The following is an 18,386-nucleotide window of genomic DNA, read 5'->3' on the forward strand; positions in this document are numbered from 1 at the left end:
AATATATAGGTAGGATGTAGACGTATGTGTGTGTGCTTGTAATACAAAGACACTCACAATACGGGGACACAGATTACGAGAAAGAGAAGATTCACAAGCTTGGGGATCTATGTAGGTAACATGTGTACATGTGAACATACCCATGTGCTTGCAACACACCCACACCACATAGGAGAGAAGATCATGCCAATGGAGGGGGAAATTTCAGAACAGACCTGAACAATTTTATTTGCTCAAATTGGTGTGTTTTCTTTTATTTTCAGTCCAATTTGAGCCATTTTACCCCAATTTCATGCTGCTTTCAGCTTTATTTGAGCATTTTCAGCTTTTTTCACTGTTAAAGTCAGTTTCAGTTCTGCATGTATGACAAAGCTGTCCTATAATGTGACATGTTATGCATAGTTGCATCATACACACATTAATTTAGTTTCAGTTTTATTTTTATTAATTGCCAAACATATCAAGACAGCACAATATTACCACTTTATGCAAGATTAAATTACAGTAATGCACAAAAATAAGGATGGGGAGGGGGCAAGCAATTTATGGCACACTATTTGGCTCATAATTATTGCACAGCCCCTTAATTATGATACAAAGACTATTTTAATATAAAAACAACAAAAAGTTGACAGCCTTTTTTGTGAAATTTCCACAATTACAGTCACACAGTACTCCACACTGTTACCAAGTAAAAGCACTATTTCAAATAGGAAAGACATGGTTGTCGTTTATTACATTTACTAGTACACTAAGTGGTTTATTATATGTGCACAGTCCATTAGTGCAATCTACCCTAACTAGCCTCATTTGCTCGCTAATCACTTTAATTAATTTCATTACTGTCTGTTGAATCATTGGTTCAGTTGTAATTACATAAACTATTCAACAGATTAAATGAGTCACCAATAGTGTCTGATACAAATGCTGAATAATATATCAGTTCCTTGGATGATATTAGTACTACAGATATGGATCACACATGTCGTATTGATATACGGTATAGCAGTCATCTTTTTAGGCTATGTATGTAGTTTAGAAATTTAACAAAATATAGATTGAGGAATATTTGTTAAAGGTTTAAATTGACCTGAAGTCATTGCAGTTACTTGCAGCATTTTTTAGCATTCTCAGGATCTGGTTTCCAAGAGTAAAATGTCACACAGTGACATTATTTCTCATTTTCATTAAAAAAAATCAAAATACTCAGATTTGATGATTTAGATTTGATTACATTTTTAGATAACGCCAGGTTGTTTGCCTGTCCTCGTCCAACCGACCATCCTAAACGTTCTGACTGAAAATCCTTTCTTTTAGAAAAAGTATTGTTTTTCTGTTCATCAAAAATCTTAAATTATTCCATTGAAAAAAATTGTCTGATATGAAGAAGCTAAAAAAATTCATTTTCTGTGTTTCAGAATTCACGAATCTGTACAAAAATGTTGTTGACAAGAATTGAAGCGTCAGATCATGCCTCCGATCCCCGCTCTGGTCTTTACATGTTGTAGACTCACCCGAGTGAGGAAGCATGAATGTTGGCACATTGGTCACCTTTGGAAAGACGAAAAGAAGAAGAAAAAAACCTTTTGCCAACTGCCCGACCCATCAATGAAAGTGGTCTTAAGACAATTTTTGCATTAATGTTGAAGTGATTTGTCTACATGTACATGTATGTACTAATGGGCACACAAACTCATGCTTAGTAATAGTATTTTTACACACACACACATTAATATGCAATGCACTATTCCTGCACACACTTTAGTGTTTTTTTTGTACATAGTACCTATTTTTACTGAAAATCACAGGGAAATTCATAGACATTGTAAAGGACTATTGTGCGGAGTCTACTCTACGGACTGTGTGAATCTTTCTATCATTGTGTCTGATTCACATAAAACATGCTTACTTGTTATACAATGTACTACACTTGCCTATATGCTTTTATTATATCACACTCACATGTCATGAATAATAAATGTATACAGTGGTAGTCTTGAATTTTAAAATTGTAATCATTCAAAAAACAATTCATGTTTAATATTTGTAACTGAAACAGCTTATTTATTAGCATGTATGATATTCTACTTCAATTTACTCGGATTCTAACAGTATTAAAAGCATTTTAGGGATAAAGTAAATTACATCACTTCATCATTTTCTTTTTAAAAAATGTGAAGTTTTTGTGGATCTTCATTATTATTTAAAAAATATTAAGCATGTACATGTTTTGAATTTGAGCATCTGACCGGGAGCTTCAACGGGTCAAATTAAAAGAAAAAAAAATTACATTGTTTAGCCATACAGTTTAGAGGAATCATTTGTAAAACTTATAATTATTGTATAGAAAAATTGTATAATTCAATTACGATTGTCTTTTTCATTTTCCAGAAATCAATTCCCACGACAACTTCATCAATATAACTTGTATCACCAAGACAGCAAACACCAGCCACAGTTACAAGTGGTTCAGGTAAGGTCATTATAGGTCATTCTTCTTCGTGAGATATTTGAGAATTTGCGATTTTCTTGCACTAACACTGAGCCTGGTTCATACTTTATTATTCAACATTAAATATTGAATGCAACAAGTAGAATCAAGTCATTTTTTCTAACAAATGTTTTTCTTGATGAAAAATTGATTGTATCTGATGTCCCAAAATATCAGTGAAAACAATCTGTCATCCAATAACCTTAACCCAGTTTCTGGAACTATTACAGGCCTGAAAAATTTGTGTCCTTGATATTTGTTTGTTTATGTATTTGACTCTGGTCAAAATGCATATTGCATAAGTAGCTAACTTAAAGCTGTGAATTGCACAGCAGCAGTGTCTTTACATGTTATGTAGCAGTAAACACCTGTGCCAGCCTATATAATCATCAGTGCACAACTTCCTTTTCTGTTTTATTATGAGTTCTCTACTCCTAATCCTAATACTTTAGTTGGAACTAAGTCAACTAATTGGCAATAAAAGACACATTTTAGAAAATTAATATCAAAAGCGTTCAACTCAGGACTGTAGCAAGGATTTAATTTTCTTTTTGGGGATGCAGAACTTCCAAAATGTGGACTTTTTAGGGAAAACGAGTTTTCCTCTCAAATGTGAACTTCTGACATTTGGGATTCTTTTGTAATATGTTTGCTAAAAAATAGGACACATATATTTGTCTTCCAAATTAGGACCTTTTGGGTGCATTTTAACATGTTGAAAAAGGTGAACCTTTTGTTGGGCGTAAGTTGAGCAGGGCGTAAGTTGCAATGTAAACGCAGATTACGCCTGGCACCCGGAGTAAGTTTGACCTTTTGTTGGTCAGAACTAAGAAATTACATATCGCGTGGTTGATAGGTCACAGAAACACCGGAAGTGGTAGCCAATGTTTACGCTGACCAGAAGTGAATGATTGGTGGAACTGGTCGGCGTACTGCTAGGAGTAGGCTAGGTGTGGACACGCAGTAGGAGTAGGGAAAATATTTATGGAATTTTGATCAATGTTAGCGTAAGTTTACGCCAGGTGTAACTCAAAATGTGAACACGACTTTAGTGGCAATTATGATGGCCAGTAAGATTGTTCACTTTGTTCACAAGTTGACACACCTGCTCATTTTGTTCTGTTATGCATGTGTGAACTTGATATGTTGCAAATAATAGTCTGCTTGTCCAAAAACAGGTAATGAAGCAGTTCCATAAATGGGCTATTCTAGATGAAATCGGCACACCCCCATATGGAAGACATGACCTTAATATTTCACACAGGGAGTGTGAATTCCAAATGGGATTTACCTGAATGAGTGACTCCCTTTGAAATCTACACACCCCTTTGTGGGAGATTAAGGTCACATCTTCCATAGGGGGTGTATGGATTTCAACTGGAATAGCACAATGCTTGCATCTTTAAACAGCCAATTGGCAGAGAGCTAAGTTCCATTTAATCTTTGTGTGTGGATGGCTTGACGTGACATGTGTACTCTGGGTTCTTAATTCTCATTTATGAAAGCTGATGTGGTCTTGGATCTTACATTTTAGTCTATACAGGTCATGTAGGGGGAATGAACTTTGTCAAGAGGAATGAGTATATTCTAGTCTCCTAGATTTATGAGCCCTTCAACTTGCTCTAATTTATTGAAGTATCTTCTGAAATTTTTTTGGACAAACACACTGTTATTTCCTCTATAAACTCAACTCAATTCTCTCGAACAGAGACGATACATGTGTACGATAGAGAGTTCAGAATTTTGTCCAATTTGAAATTAATTTTATACTGTTTTCGTTTGTGGGACGCAAATGCAGTGCTGATCAAAAAAGTACAAAAACAAATTGATGTCATTTAAGCTTATCTGCTCGTACAGGTATCTAAATATCAATAAGCAACATGTTGACATTAATTATTATTTATTATATCATGATTACAGTGACTTTAGCCGTGTGATAGTTTTTACTATCACATGGCATGATGAACAGAAACCATGTGATATCATGATATAAAACAAATATTACATGCCAATATTCGTGTAATAGTAAAAATATAGCATTTGGTCAAATTTTGACTGATCTATTTCACTCGGCTACGTCTCGTGAAATAGAAAAGTCAAAATTTGACCTCATGATATATTTTGTACTATCACACTCCTAGGCATGTAATATTTGTATAGCAGCATTGACAGAATGCACTCCAAGACACACAAAACATGAAAGACAATCATGCAAAAAAACAAAAATAAACCACAAAAAAACACCACAAATTTAACCTGGAAACAATTAAGTTTTTAGCAGATGTTTGAAGGTGGGCATAATTGGCTTCTCTGACATTAACTGAAAGATCATTCTAGAGGTGGCGGACAGGAACAATACCCAACCCTTTTATGTGAACAAACAGCCATGAGCCTTGTCTTGTCAGATGAGGAACAGAGTTTGCGTCAGCGCTCAAGAGGTTACATAATAACTAAATAATGTGATAAGATTGCTCAAATATGATGGAGCTGTAACAGAAATGCAATTATAAGCATGCAGAGTGATATTGAAAAGATTCTTTCCTTTACTAGAAGCCAGTGTAGAGAGTTTAAAAGGCCGGAAGAGCATGTATTCTGATCACATTTTTCTGGTATTGTTGGAATGGGTCACATATTTTGTGTGCTAGGTACTTCTTACTACAGAACCACAGATGTGAAATGGTTTTCTGTGAAGCAGGAAGGAAGTAGGTCTATCCCTATTTTGAACTGTCACAAGTAGAGCCCTGATACTGTATAGGTGCATATTTCCATGTGTTTTTTATTTTCAGGCTTTTCCTGCTTCGGAATTTGTTCAAAATATTTTGGTCCATTTAAAAGGCTTTATTTGTAGATTTCAAACCAGGAATAATACAAACCACAAAACTGCACAGAACTGTAAATGTTGTGAAAATTATAATGCTGCTAAAATATCTTGCTAGACACTATGTGTACTATGTACCAGAGCTGCCAACTCTCCCTCTTTTTGCAGGAGACTCCCTACTTTTAGCCCTTCAGAACCCTTAATTTTTGGTCATGTCCCTGAAAAGGAAATGGTTTCGTCCATTAAGATGTACACATTTTGATAAATCTCCCTGATTGCAACAGGCAATCTCCCTTTTTTCAAGATTCAAATGTTGGCAGCTCTGTATGTACATGTATCAGCCGGTTACACAGAATTAGAGAAGGAGAACCGGGACTCCCTATACCGCCACGTACAATCACGCCCTCAGCTACGGGGAGAAAATTGGGGGTATGCGGGTCCTTGTTAAAGGTACGTTGAGACGAACGAAAACAACTCTGCATCTCATCTGAAGCATCTTGGAATTTGCAATTCCTTGGATGCATTTAGCATGGATGAATATGTGAGAAGTTAAGTACAAACAAAGAAAAAAAAAATCAACTGATCATTTAAGAAGTTTTGATGAACTACATGTGTACTGAAAGGGGCCATTAATATTGGTGGTAAATTGTGTATTCTTTTCTTTTAATACAGGAAAAAGGTACTTTAGTCATATTTGGAATGCTCAAGATATACTGGGGCGTACAAAAGGTCATCCGTCTCAAAAAGGAAGAGCTATCATGGAAGCGACGAAGCACCCGCATGGCTTACGAGAACGGACTTGATGAAAAACTTATGAGTGCCATGGGCAGTGGTGCTAAAACAAGACGTTCTTTATCAAAACTGAATAGCGTCGATGACGATGCTGAAAATGATGGAGAGGAAAACTCCACCAATGGTCATGGCGAGGAAAATGGCCAAGATGAAGGTGGTGAGGATGGTGAAAATAAAACGGACAGTATAATTTTGACTGGTTCTGGATCATCGACGATGCCTCACAAAGGGCGTGGAAATATAAACAGACGGACGATGTCATTTAGTGGACATATATACAAATCAAATGTAGGTATCACATTTGTGAACCCCATGGTCACTGGGGGACTACCAGTCAAATTATCGATCTCTAAGAACTAATTGATTGGTTACAAAGTAATACCATGTGTTCAGCCAATCAAAAGATACAATGTAGCCTAAAGAGGATTAATGTGGAACATGTAAATTTTTTTGAAGCAAATCAGACATACGGTTTTCATAATACATCAATTTACATTTTCTTGTGTCATATTATTTTTATCAGTATTCAATATAGTTATGAGCTAAAATTACTGAAAATGCTGAATTAAAATGTAATTTTTGTCAATATTTAGCCAAAAATCAATGCATCAATGTTCAGGGTACTTTTATTTTGCAGACTTTTTTCTTGAAACTTGGTTAAAGTGTTTCTAATGTTTTCTGTTCTTATCTTTATAATCTGTTCAAAGCAAATGATTTACAAAATTTATGAGTCGATGTTGTCATTATAATCAGCTACAAGGGGTTGTTAAACTACCATAATTACAGAGACTTAAGTCTCTGTAAAATTGTTAAAGCTGAATGAAGGCAGGAAAAGGGAACCTTATACATGTGTTACTTATCATTTTGTGTACTATATTTTTATTCTTTCAGACTGCCGTTTTCAGGCCCAAATATGGGACGGTGTCTAACGTGAGAGTGTCAAGTAAACTTAACACGCCAGAGGTCATCTCACTTTTACTCAGGAAATTTGCAGTGGAAAATTCACCCGTTGAGTTCAATCTGTATGAGGTCATGCAACACGGAGGTAAAAATACAGCACAATTTTTTTAAAAACATTTGGTATAATAAGGATGATTATGTGCATAGTATAAAAAAGTTTTAACTTACGTCTCACGACTTATAATTCAGAGCTGTGGTAGCCTGCGGCTTGCATCCACAAGCCTTCCGAGCCACTGGTTTATTAAAATTAGCATTTCAATAGGTGCTAGCCGCCTAAGGAACCCTGAAATGCTTGGCTATATGAAACAAGGTAGACAACAGATAAACTATGAATCCGGCAGTATGCTCATGCATTATGTTTGCTGCTGGTCCCTGCTTTAAAAACTGGTGCCAAATCAGATAGGCAATTAGGCTATTGAACAGTGGTCATATGCCATTTCCTCAAGCATATCGATAGACAAGCCCATTACTTTTGTAGTCACCTTATCTACAGAATCTGATAACTTAGCTCCCACAAGTTTGAATTTTTAGATTTCTGTTGCTATTTTATATTAACTGGACCAAATAGCTCAAGTGATATTGCCTTGTACTCATGCTTTGATGAGTGTCTTGCATCCGTGGGGAGGAGGGGTACTTGACATTTTTGTTGGTATGGTGTGAGGCTCGACCCATATCTAAAGTCCATGTTTTTACCAATTGTTTCACGTAGTATGATTTTCGGTGTAACATTTGTATCAAATTCAAAGGAGGCACATGCATGTCTACAGATTTTCTTATTCAAAACAGACACCCATGTCTAAGATTTCTCACAAAAAAATTACCTATATGAGCACCACATTATATGTACATGTATCAGCCAGGATCGGCTCCCCATGGGTAGCTGGTCCTGGCTGTGATGGTTTAGTAGGTTGATTATAGCTTGCACTGATCTTGAACTGCAGCTGCACATCCCTGAATGGCTTCATGGAATGATTTGGGCCACTGGGGTCAGCGACTTTCTGTAATGAGTGCAGCCTTTTAGTTATTGGCAGCACAGTTTAAAGATGAACATCTCGGGTTGGGTCTCATCAGATCAATATTTTAATAATTTTATGAAGAAACTAAAAACCCGTTAAATATTATTGTCTCAAGTCAGTGGCTTTTAAGGTTGTGCAACTGAGTTACTTGTAAACAGATTAATTTCAAGAACCGCTTTTGGATACAATCTCGTAAACATTAAAAATAAGATTAAACAAAGCTAACATTAGACAAGTTTTAATAGCATGTTTTCTTTTCAGAATCACGAGAAATGAAGACGGTGGATTTCCCATTGCTAAGACGTGTGGTACTCGGACCCGATGAACATGTCGCCAAAGTATTTATAATGGAAAAGAAAACTCAAGAAATCTCACCAGAGGTAAAGTGACCTGTAACATTCTGTTTCACAGGGCACAGTTCACAAGTTTGTATACATTAAGGCTGGCATTTTCGGGCGGGCTCATGGTACCTGCCGAGATTACATTACCGGGAAGGAAATACCCTGCCCGGTGCCTGAAATTCAAAACAAAAAAAATTGGTTTTTTTATAGGTCAACCATGAATGATCCTAGCATTTAGGTCTAAAAAATGCCCGAAAAATGCGCCAGGTACCCGGGCACAAAATTACCCGAAAATACCAGGCCTAGTATACATCTGTAAATGGTAGAAATGACCTTGTGTGATTTGGGTACACTAGTGTGTGAGTGTTGCACTCCAATCCATACACGTTACCAGTTCATACACACTACTAGTGCATGTCCGTAATTTTTAATGCACTCTGTTTACAACACTGTACAGTGTACAAGTATGAAACATTTGTATGTAATTTCATCTACAAGCCACGCCCAGAAACTTCGTGCACACGCTTTCTGTGGTGGATTCTTTGGGAACATTAATCTAGTAGGGACCCCCTATGAAATTTATATGTGTGCTGAGTGTCCTTTCAATTCATTTGTATCTCTGGAGGCTCGGGACTGATAATCCAATATCCATGCAGTTAACACACATTTGTGACGTGAGTCTGATGTCGATCAAAATCAAACTTCACTTTTTAATCTCATTATATGAGCTATTTTCATAGCTTTAATATGCTGAAAACCCGACCATAGTTAGACATGCGTCAGTTCCAGAGATATGGTAATTTTACTTTTGCTCAGAACAATAAAATACAAAAGAGGTTGAATGCTATTATTGGTTATATTTGAAAAGCAATATTTCCGACATCCGACTCATTTTGCTTGATCGCATCACATGTACACAATGTTGTGATGTTTTTATCCTATGAGAGCAGCTTACATGTCAATCAATATACGAACCATGCAATACATGATGTTCAAATTAATTACTGGAAGTTTATTTGCTGAAATTGCACTGGTGGTTTGAGCTCTATATTGATTTTGTGTATATGTAAGCATGTGAATTGGGCTACTGATAATAAGTATGTGGAAAATGATGAGAAGAAGAAAGCAAGATATATCACAACTGGTCATGTTATCTGCATCACCAAGTCATAGGGTGAAGTTCTCATACCTATATACATCTATAGAATGTATGAACTGACATTTTTGTGATTTGGGTATGCAATATCACACTCTAATAAAATTGTTTAAGGGTCTACAATATCGGTGCGTGTAGACATGTGGACTGTGTGAAGGAAATCCAAGAGTGTTTTTTGATTGTGATGAGAAAAACATGTGCAGGTGTATATACATAGGGCTCTTCCTGGTAAAATCCATACACCCCCTATGGAAGACTTACATGTCCATAATCTTTCACACAGGGAGTGTGAATTTCAAATGGGGTTACCTGAATGAGTGACTCCATTTGAAATCTACACCCCTTGTGAGGAAGATTAAGGTCATGTCTTCCACAGCAGGTGTATGCGTTTCAACTGGAATAGCCTATAACATGATTCCTTCTCGGATGTGTAGTTTACAATGACTGACAGGTTTAACAGATGTTAAACTTTCACATTTGCTTTTGTGAAAACAGTTCTATTACCAATGGTTGGAAAATATATTAAACCTAATAGAGAAATGTATTTGTGTTACATGTGTCTTCAAAGCATGTGTCTTTAGGTTTGGTCTGGAAAACGATCTTGGCTAACTTCCCTGAGAAATAATTTCAAAATTCAGTCAAGTGGAGGATTAATAGGGATACGAAAATAAGATTTATTTAGACATTTAAGTTAAACCAGGTAAAATTCAATCAAGTTGAAGGCTCTGTTGGTGGCACAGGTGTAAATGAGACCTGAATAAAAGAGGTAGAATGTTGTATAGCAATCACTTGATGGATTTTTTTTTTGGTAGTTCACATAAGTATCAATGTATTACTAAACCACTCTAAACACTTTTGTAATATCAAGAAATATTTCTATATGTTTAGGTTAGACAGAACTTCAGTATATGGTATATTAATTGAATTAATTATTCTAAATCCCAACATTTTTCATCCAAAAACAATGGAAAAGGCATGAACAATTTGGAATTCTTTACCAAATTTCCAAAATAGTGACTGGAGTTGATTACTTTTTGCAGGTTTCAGCTAGATTTTAACACAAAATGCACCTCAATTTCCACCTAGATTGACCATATAGTTCAAATACTTTCAAATTTCAGTACCAGTACTTGGTTCCAGTGCACAAAGCTAAATGTGAAAAAAAAAAAAATGTTATTTATTTTCTCGACAGATTGCCCAGTACATAAATTTACAGATGCCTGTGCTTGACGCCATCATTCGCAAATTTAATGAGGAAGAGGAGAGGGAACTGGAAAAAATCAAGCATAGGTAAGTTTAGTCAGGACCACTTTCATATTGTTCAGCAAGTAAACTGCGGTTCATAATTAATACACTACTAGATTCCTATTGCGGCCCCCCTGAACAGGTATGCCGTCGCCAAGGTACGTGGCTGGTACTGTGCCGTACCAGGGGAGTACCAGTGTAGTACCAATGCAGTACCACTCACTGCTGGTGGATCCTGTGCTGTAGCAGCATCGGTACTGTGTAGGTGCTCTGTGTGTACCAGTGGGGTTCCTGAATCCTTGGCGATACGTGTACCTGTGCAGAAGGCCACAATAGGACTATTGTAGTGTTATCATTGTGCTATTTGAAGTGGAATGCTGATTTCAAGTAACCTCCATTTGAAATTAGTCTGGTATTTATTCCTAGCTATTATGTAAAAAGAGACCCACGTAGCAGCCAACAAGTGCATCATTTTGATATGGATGTACACATTTATTATGTCAATAGGAATTTGATTTTTAAGCAGTGAAAAACTTTTTTTCTTAAATACATCACACCAATGTATACATCTTCGCTTGCACAGTTCACCATGAAAAGGTGAATTGGTCTTCATGACAAATCCGTAACTTTCCAAACCATGCAAAACACTGAATATTGACTTAGTTATATTGATTTTACAAAATATTTTCTCATTGTTGACAGGTATGCTCAGTACAAGGCCAACTTACAAAAGAAGATGGCGACGATATCTACAGACGTGTGAGTTGTTTGTCCGTGCTTGCCGGCCTTTCCCGGCTTCTTGCCGGTCGTCAGCCGGGCCCTTTGTTATTTCCTCCTGCAACCTGTATTGTTGTGTCTTTTCATCAAGCAACCATATTAGCAACTTTCTGATGCTTGTTTAGCCTGCATAGAGATCATAGACAAATATAAACAGATAGTGCACCAAGTGGCAAACTTCAGCATTTTGTATGTTAATGAGGGCCAATCTTTTCATGAAGCACGAGAGACAAAAATACACACACTCGGCGCCTGTTACCGCATATGATAACACATAGGTACTCAACACCATGCATGATTGTTAGACATGGATGATAGAACAATTGGCTCTCATGAATGTGCAAGAATATCGGAAAGCATACAAAGCACAGGGACTTTGCCTGATGGTGCGCTATCTTTACCTCTATGATAGAGATATTTAAACCAAAAAGCAATGATGAAGTGAAATTGGAGAAATATGGGCAAGTTACCTTATAAGGCAAAAATAATTATTGAATAAACCAATGAAAAGAGAGTTGGCACAGTCATTCTGAAATACATTTTGACTGCTCGTCAAAATGAGGAAACAAATTAGAGAGAGGCATTTCTTATGACCATAATTATAAGCCAGTAAAAGTATTCTTTTTATCAAAAAGAACAGTAATATAAATCATTTGACCTCTTTTCAAAGCAATACTGCAAACTTCCGTGCACTTGGGGGGGGGGGGAGGTTGCTGAGTTTGTACATCAATGGTTTATTTTGGTTGTCTCCAACATTTCTCCACTTCACTTTGTCATTGCATCAACCCAGTCTGAGATCTACGACTACTAATCTAGTAAACTGCATGATGGGAAATTGCCATGGCAACTAACCTGCATGATAGTTATCCAGAGGTTGATTCATTGTATTATCTTCCCAGCATACAATGTGTACTTATTGTGCAATGTTATATAGGAACAAACTTCACTGCTAAAGGAAATATTTTCTGATTTGAAACCTGCAATGCATTCTGGGATTGCAATGAAACTCCCTCTGCTAGTTATCATTATTAGCTTTAGCTATCATCTATATAATTAGCATTCCAAATATTATAAAGGTGGCTTGCCATTATGTAATATAGTATATCTAATACCATAAACCTGCATAATATTTAGTCAAGTTTGCATGATTCAGCATGTATTGAAGTTCAGTAGAACATATTCACAAAATAATGACAAAACATGTTGTTATGGGCACACTAGCAGTGTAGGAAATGACACCCATCCAAACAGGCTGTGTTCACATCGGATATGTTACTTTACCGGCTTATCCCTCCAACATTTTATTGTTCAGGGCAAAACTGCAAGGAATTAACCTAGCACAAAAATCTTCTTCTGGAAGGCTGTATTCTGTACATGGCTAACACTAGCCTAACTCATGAATATCTTGTACCAAGGATCCATCCATCCAATAGAATCCTATATGTATGCCCCTGCATCTCAAACCAGCAGCTACTGTACAGCAAATTTTCTCTGTCATTTTTTTGACATCAATATTTGTCCCTATCCTCCTCAAGAGTTGGGCAGATTTGGTACCTTGCTATCCCAAAACGATTTCAAAGTAAAATCACCCTTCACTACTTTTTCAACAGTTTTGGTACAGAGACATTTTAGGGAAGGTTCTTTCCAAAAGGATGCCCCACTTTTTGTTGGACAATTAATATCTTTGCAAGAAAGTATCAGCCTGAACTGCTAACCTTTAAGACTAATCTGACCTACTGGAGTTTATTTATATCTATTTGGAGTTAAACTTAATTTCCTACACTGTTTATATGTTATGATATTCAAGTCTAAGAAATTGATTGGACAAATAAAATGTTAATCCAGTTTACCATAATTTACCATCATATTATATAATTACATGGGTTCCATAAGCTTAACAAACACCACAAGTCAAAGTCAAAAGTTCATAGTACTATTTCTGGTAATGAGCCATTTTGTTAGTTGACCAATTGAGCTTAGTCATACTTTCCAGCCCAAAGTCCCCTCATTGGTCAGTATTCAACCAATCACTGGTCAGTAATTTAACCAACCAACAGTCATTGTGCTTTAAATAAATCGGAAAATTTCGACAAATTCTTTAGCATACATATATTTTCCTAGTTATTTCTCATTTTAAAGTCTATGCACAAATCATATTTTTAGAATTCACATAATACCAGTTTTTTGTCATTTACTTTTCATTAGTTTTTGTATAAACATTTTTTACTTTTTTAATCTCTGATTTTTGTTTCTTACAAATTTGATAAGGAATTCCTTTAGGTACACGAATTTGAATCTTATAGTTGTTTGAAAACAGTGCTGCAATATTACCAAATGAAACAACTCGTACTAGTCCAGTTGAAATTCATACACCCCAGCCCCTATGAAAGATGAAAGACATGGCCTTAATTCCCACACAGGGAGTGTGAATTTCAAATGGGTTTACCTGAATAGGTGACTCCATTTGAAATCTACACCCCCTTTGTGGTAGATTAAGGTTGTGTCTACCAGGTTGTTTTCAACTAGAATAGCCCATTGGAGACAATATCTTATTTAAGCCATTTACAATGGCATGTGAAATAGGCAATTACCGGTTTCCTAAGTTACACATTGGGTTTCCGATATTGCGCGGATTTGGGACACATACGTAGGGTGGTGAAATGATTTACGAGCTTTAATAGCTGAATCATACAAGCTTATCGTGTATATTAATTTGCCTTTCTACACTATATACTGCCTTATGTCTACTTTGCTGTGTTCTTTGTGTGGCTTGAATTAAAACAAATCTTTATTTTCTAGTAATAAAATGTAATATTGCAATGAAGTTGAGCAATATGTGAGATACCTACTGCAACTAGATAAGTTATATGAATTGCTGAAAAGATTCAATGCCTCCATTTCTGACCAACAAAGAAAGTAGTTTTACAGCAAGCAGAAAATACAAAGCTGTTCTTTGCTCTTTATTGTGTGAGAAGTGAGTGGATGAAAATCAAGAACACCGGTTTTGTTCAAATTCTTAGACTTATTTTGATTTTTGTTTGACAAATATTGGACCATGTGCTAGATAATTCCAGTGTAATGCATAGCAGCTGCCGTAGTCGTTTGATTTATATCATTATTTACACAGTTGCTGTATAAAAATGGTTGGTATCCAATCATTTCTAATAGTTTGCCGTCACAGCAGCTGATAGGTGTATCCCATCATGCTATGCAGTATCATAGTAGAACTGCACATGCCATAGAAATTGTATACAAAATCCCTCACTTATATCAGAGGAGATTAGACTTTTGTTTGAAAAATATGATCTCTAAAGTATTGTGAAACTATCCATAGCTTTTAATATTTAAGCAGCTCTTACTTTTATTTTGTATGTATTTGCTATGGAGCAAGCAGATAGACTGCAATGCATGATGGGATACTCCCTTCAGCTGCTGTGGTGTGCCGTATAGGAAATTATGATAGCGTTACTTGCATGTTATAAGCAAATAACTTGTTCTATTGAAGCTTGCTTCTACTATCAGTGTATTTTTAATGAATGTTGCATATTATTTTGTATATAATCAGAGCATATTAGCTGTAAATAAGCAAAGTAGCAAAGCATGGGATACTATGAAATTACATATTTTGTGTATATTTTAATTCTGAGAAGTGATAATAATATTGATCTGTACATGAATGGTGCAACATTGCTCTAGATTGGAATTGTCATGTAGGCAGAAGATGCTGCTAGCAAGTGTAATTCACCCTTTGCACGGATATGCCAGAAGGAGGTCCTCCCTGCAAACACATGCCCAAAAACTGCATTTTTGTTTCTTATGCTTTTGTAGCAACATGCCAGAAGGCTTTTCCAAAGCGTATGCAGTAATTAAAGCATGCATTTGACAGGTGTATGCACACACAATACACATTTGCAGAAAGCCAAACTTCAGCTTAAACCCATGGACACAATCAGCCAAATTAACGCCTGTAAAAACTATTTTGATGGGTTACAAAGAGGGCTATTTCATGTATTGAGCCAATCAGAAGGACTGAAGGGGATCAGATTAAGCTGAAAATTGCTAAGAGATCTACAAGCTGTATTTTGATTGGTCACTCATATGATTATATCATGTAATTAACCAATTAGGGGCATTGTGAGAAAGGTGGTAGTGACCATGGGATTCAGCTTTTGTGAACCGTTTCTGGTAGTTACTACCCTCTTTCAGATGCATGACAAATATTTGTAAATACAAATCGTTGTTGGACAGGAAAAACCTCCTATGTGTCATTGGCCCCTGAACATGGTTAAAGCAAAACATCCTATGTTTAACCTGTTTTGTTTTGTTTATGTTAAGGGGCCAAAAGCACATAGGTTTTTCCTGGCCAATGCTGCAATAGATGTACATACAACACATTATGTTGCCTTGAATGACGCTAGTCTTTGACAATCTAGTCGCAGCTTACTTTTGCTCTCTTATATCAGAGGTGGAAAATCATTTGTATGTGTAATTATTAACAAATGTAGTGTGTGCCTTGAACAGTTCAACCTGTCCTTGTATATACAAAATAATTTAAAATGATAGAACTATGGTGAATGCCCATGTCGGTGTGTGATGAAAGCATGTGAGCCAAATTATTAAGATATTTAAAAAGATATTATTTTCTTAGATGCTGTCAAATATAAATGTATAGTGAAGTGGGAAACATGTGTTTGAGGGAGTTGATCATATCATGTGATGTGATCAAGCAACAAAATTTTTTTTTAATGGAGATACTGCCTCGAGTTGAACTTGCGTTATATTTCGATGATGTCTGCAATATGAGAAGGAAAAAGGTCCAACATTATTGTGATCACTGCATATTGCAGAATATAATCAATATAGACTTTGGGGCTATTCCAAGTGAAATCCATACACCCTTTATGGAAGACATGACCTTAATTGCCCACACTGTATATTTTAAATGGGTCACCCATTCAGGTAACCTCATTTGCAATTCACACTCCCTGTGTATTAGATTAAGGTCATGTCTTCCAAAGGGGTTGTATGGATTTCAACTGGAATAGTTCATTGTGTCGACAGAGGCCAACATTACCAATTTGGCAAGTTGAACTTTCAATGCTTTTGATAATTTCTACTAGGATCAAAGTCATACTATACCTTGTAATTTACTACACATGCTTTTAGTGTAGATAACAAAGGGATTAGAAGAGAGTCCATACTCCAAACAGCCCAGCATGTAATACTATAACGCTGCCATATTGGATTGCTGTGGATGGACACCAAAATCTCTGGCATTTAGCAGCAAGAGCCAGAAATCAAACAATGATTTACATCTTGAGCGTTGAGCCAGGGTCAGAATTTCGGCGTGAATCCTTGAATCGATTCTGGCAAAGATTCTCGTAAACAGATTTGCGTGAATCAAAATTGATTCTTGCAAACTTTTGTAGTTTACACAGAAGTTGATTTGCGAGAATCAAATGATTCCCGCAAATTTATTCTGCCAGAATCAAGATTGATTCTCGCATTGTGAAACAAAATTCTGACCCTGGTTTCCAAAAGTGTGCACATCTCAAATTCTGACCCTGGTTTCCAAAAGTGTGCACATCTGCACAATGCATTACATGCAGAATGCAAAGACCTGTATATGGTGAAATAAACCAGTGGTACACTATTTTACCCTCCATGAGTGACATGTAAACATGCACTCTCTTTGTCTAATCTCTTTGGCAACTGAGCAGCTGTACAGCAAACCTAGCTTCTTATACTTATAGGAGTTATCGATGCCTTTGGCATATACTAGTACCATGCAATGGGCTATTCCTGTTAAAAATCCAGGCACCCCTATGGAAGACATGACCTTAACCCTATGAGAACTACCTGCCTATTGGTCAAAAAGAAGTTTTCATTATCAATTGGACCAATCGGCAACATTGTTAGAATAATTACACCACCCCAAAAAATTGGGGTGAATTATTTTTTGCAAAGCTCCATTCTGATTGGTGATTAAAATGAAGATATCATGTAATTGACCAATCAGAGACAATGCTAGATGGGCAGGTAGTGCTCAGGGGGTTAATCTTCTTCACAGACAGTATGAATTTCAAACAGGGTTACCTGAATGGATGAAATCTGCACTCCCTGTGTGGGAATTATGGATTTTAAATAGAATGGCCCATTGTTGTGATATAGTACACAGACATGAAGCATTTTCTTGAATTAACCATGTACAGATAGTGTAGGCTTGTATTATAATACTTTACAACCATTTGAAAGCAATTCTCTACACTGCTTTAGTTTTAATTGAGGCTTTGTAGCTAGTAATGTTAATATTTAAAGTGCAAGATGGGTCATTTACTACATGTAGTTGGATGCTTTATCATAATATAATAGCACATCAACTTCTATACTTTATTTAAAAAACACTTGCAATCACAACATTTGAGGGTCTTTGCTTGGTTCTGACAGAATTTGGACATCTTTGGAGAATAACAGATGGTAAACATAGATGAAGTCTGTCATGGAGAATGCCAAATGGTTAACATAGATGTAAAGTTTATCTTCCATTTTGGACTGAGGGTCAGCAAAAAAACTGTCAAAAGGTCAAATTGTGGCAAATTGTTTTTCTTTGGTCATTGTATGGCAGGAACATTTGACGATAAAGAAGGCTTTTGCGTTATTTAGAGGTTGCAGATCTGTCCACACATGTTGCCAATCAATCCTAAAATGTGTAGATTTCTTCCACTATTGGCACCCCTTCAGGTGGGATTTGATTTTTTCATTTGGTTTTTTCATTACAGCTTGTCCTTAT

At 36.2% G+C, this 18,386-nt stretch overlaps 1 protein-coding gene across 2 annotated transcripts in view; it reads left to right on the forward strand.

Annotated features, from left to right (window-relative positions):
* LOC140171149 (ras association domain-containing protein 2-like) overlaps positions 1 to 18,386 on the forward strand; it is a 56,617-nt gene that overhangs the window by 30,379 nt on the left and 7,852 nt on the right. For both annotated transcript variants that reach the window (XM_072194335.1, XM_072194336.1), the window contains exons 3-8: positions 2,392 to 2,473; positions 5,982 to 6,389; positions 6,993 to 7,146; positions 8,339 to 8,457; positions 10,767 to 10,864; positions 11,522 to 11,578. In XM_072194335.1, the coding sequence (XP_072050436.1) occupies positions 2,392 to 2,473; positions 5,982 to 6,389; positions 6,993 to 7,146; positions 8,339 to 8,457; positions 10,767 to 10,864; positions 11,522 to 11,578 (918 nt within the window). The remainder of the gene's footprint in view (positions 1 to 2,391; positions 2,474 to 5,981; positions 6,390 to 6,992; positions 7,147 to 8,338; positions 8,458 to 10,766; positions 10,865 to 11,521; positions 11,579 to 18,386) is intronic.

The sequence above is a fragment of the Amphiura filiformis genome, chromosome 15 (genome assembly GCF_039555335.1).
Source record: "Amphiura filiformis chromosome 15, Afil_fr2py, whole genome shotgun sequence".
Lineage (NCBI taxonomy): Eukaryota > Metazoa > Echinodermata > Ophiuroidea > Amphilepidida > Amphiuridae > Amphiura > Amphiura filiformis.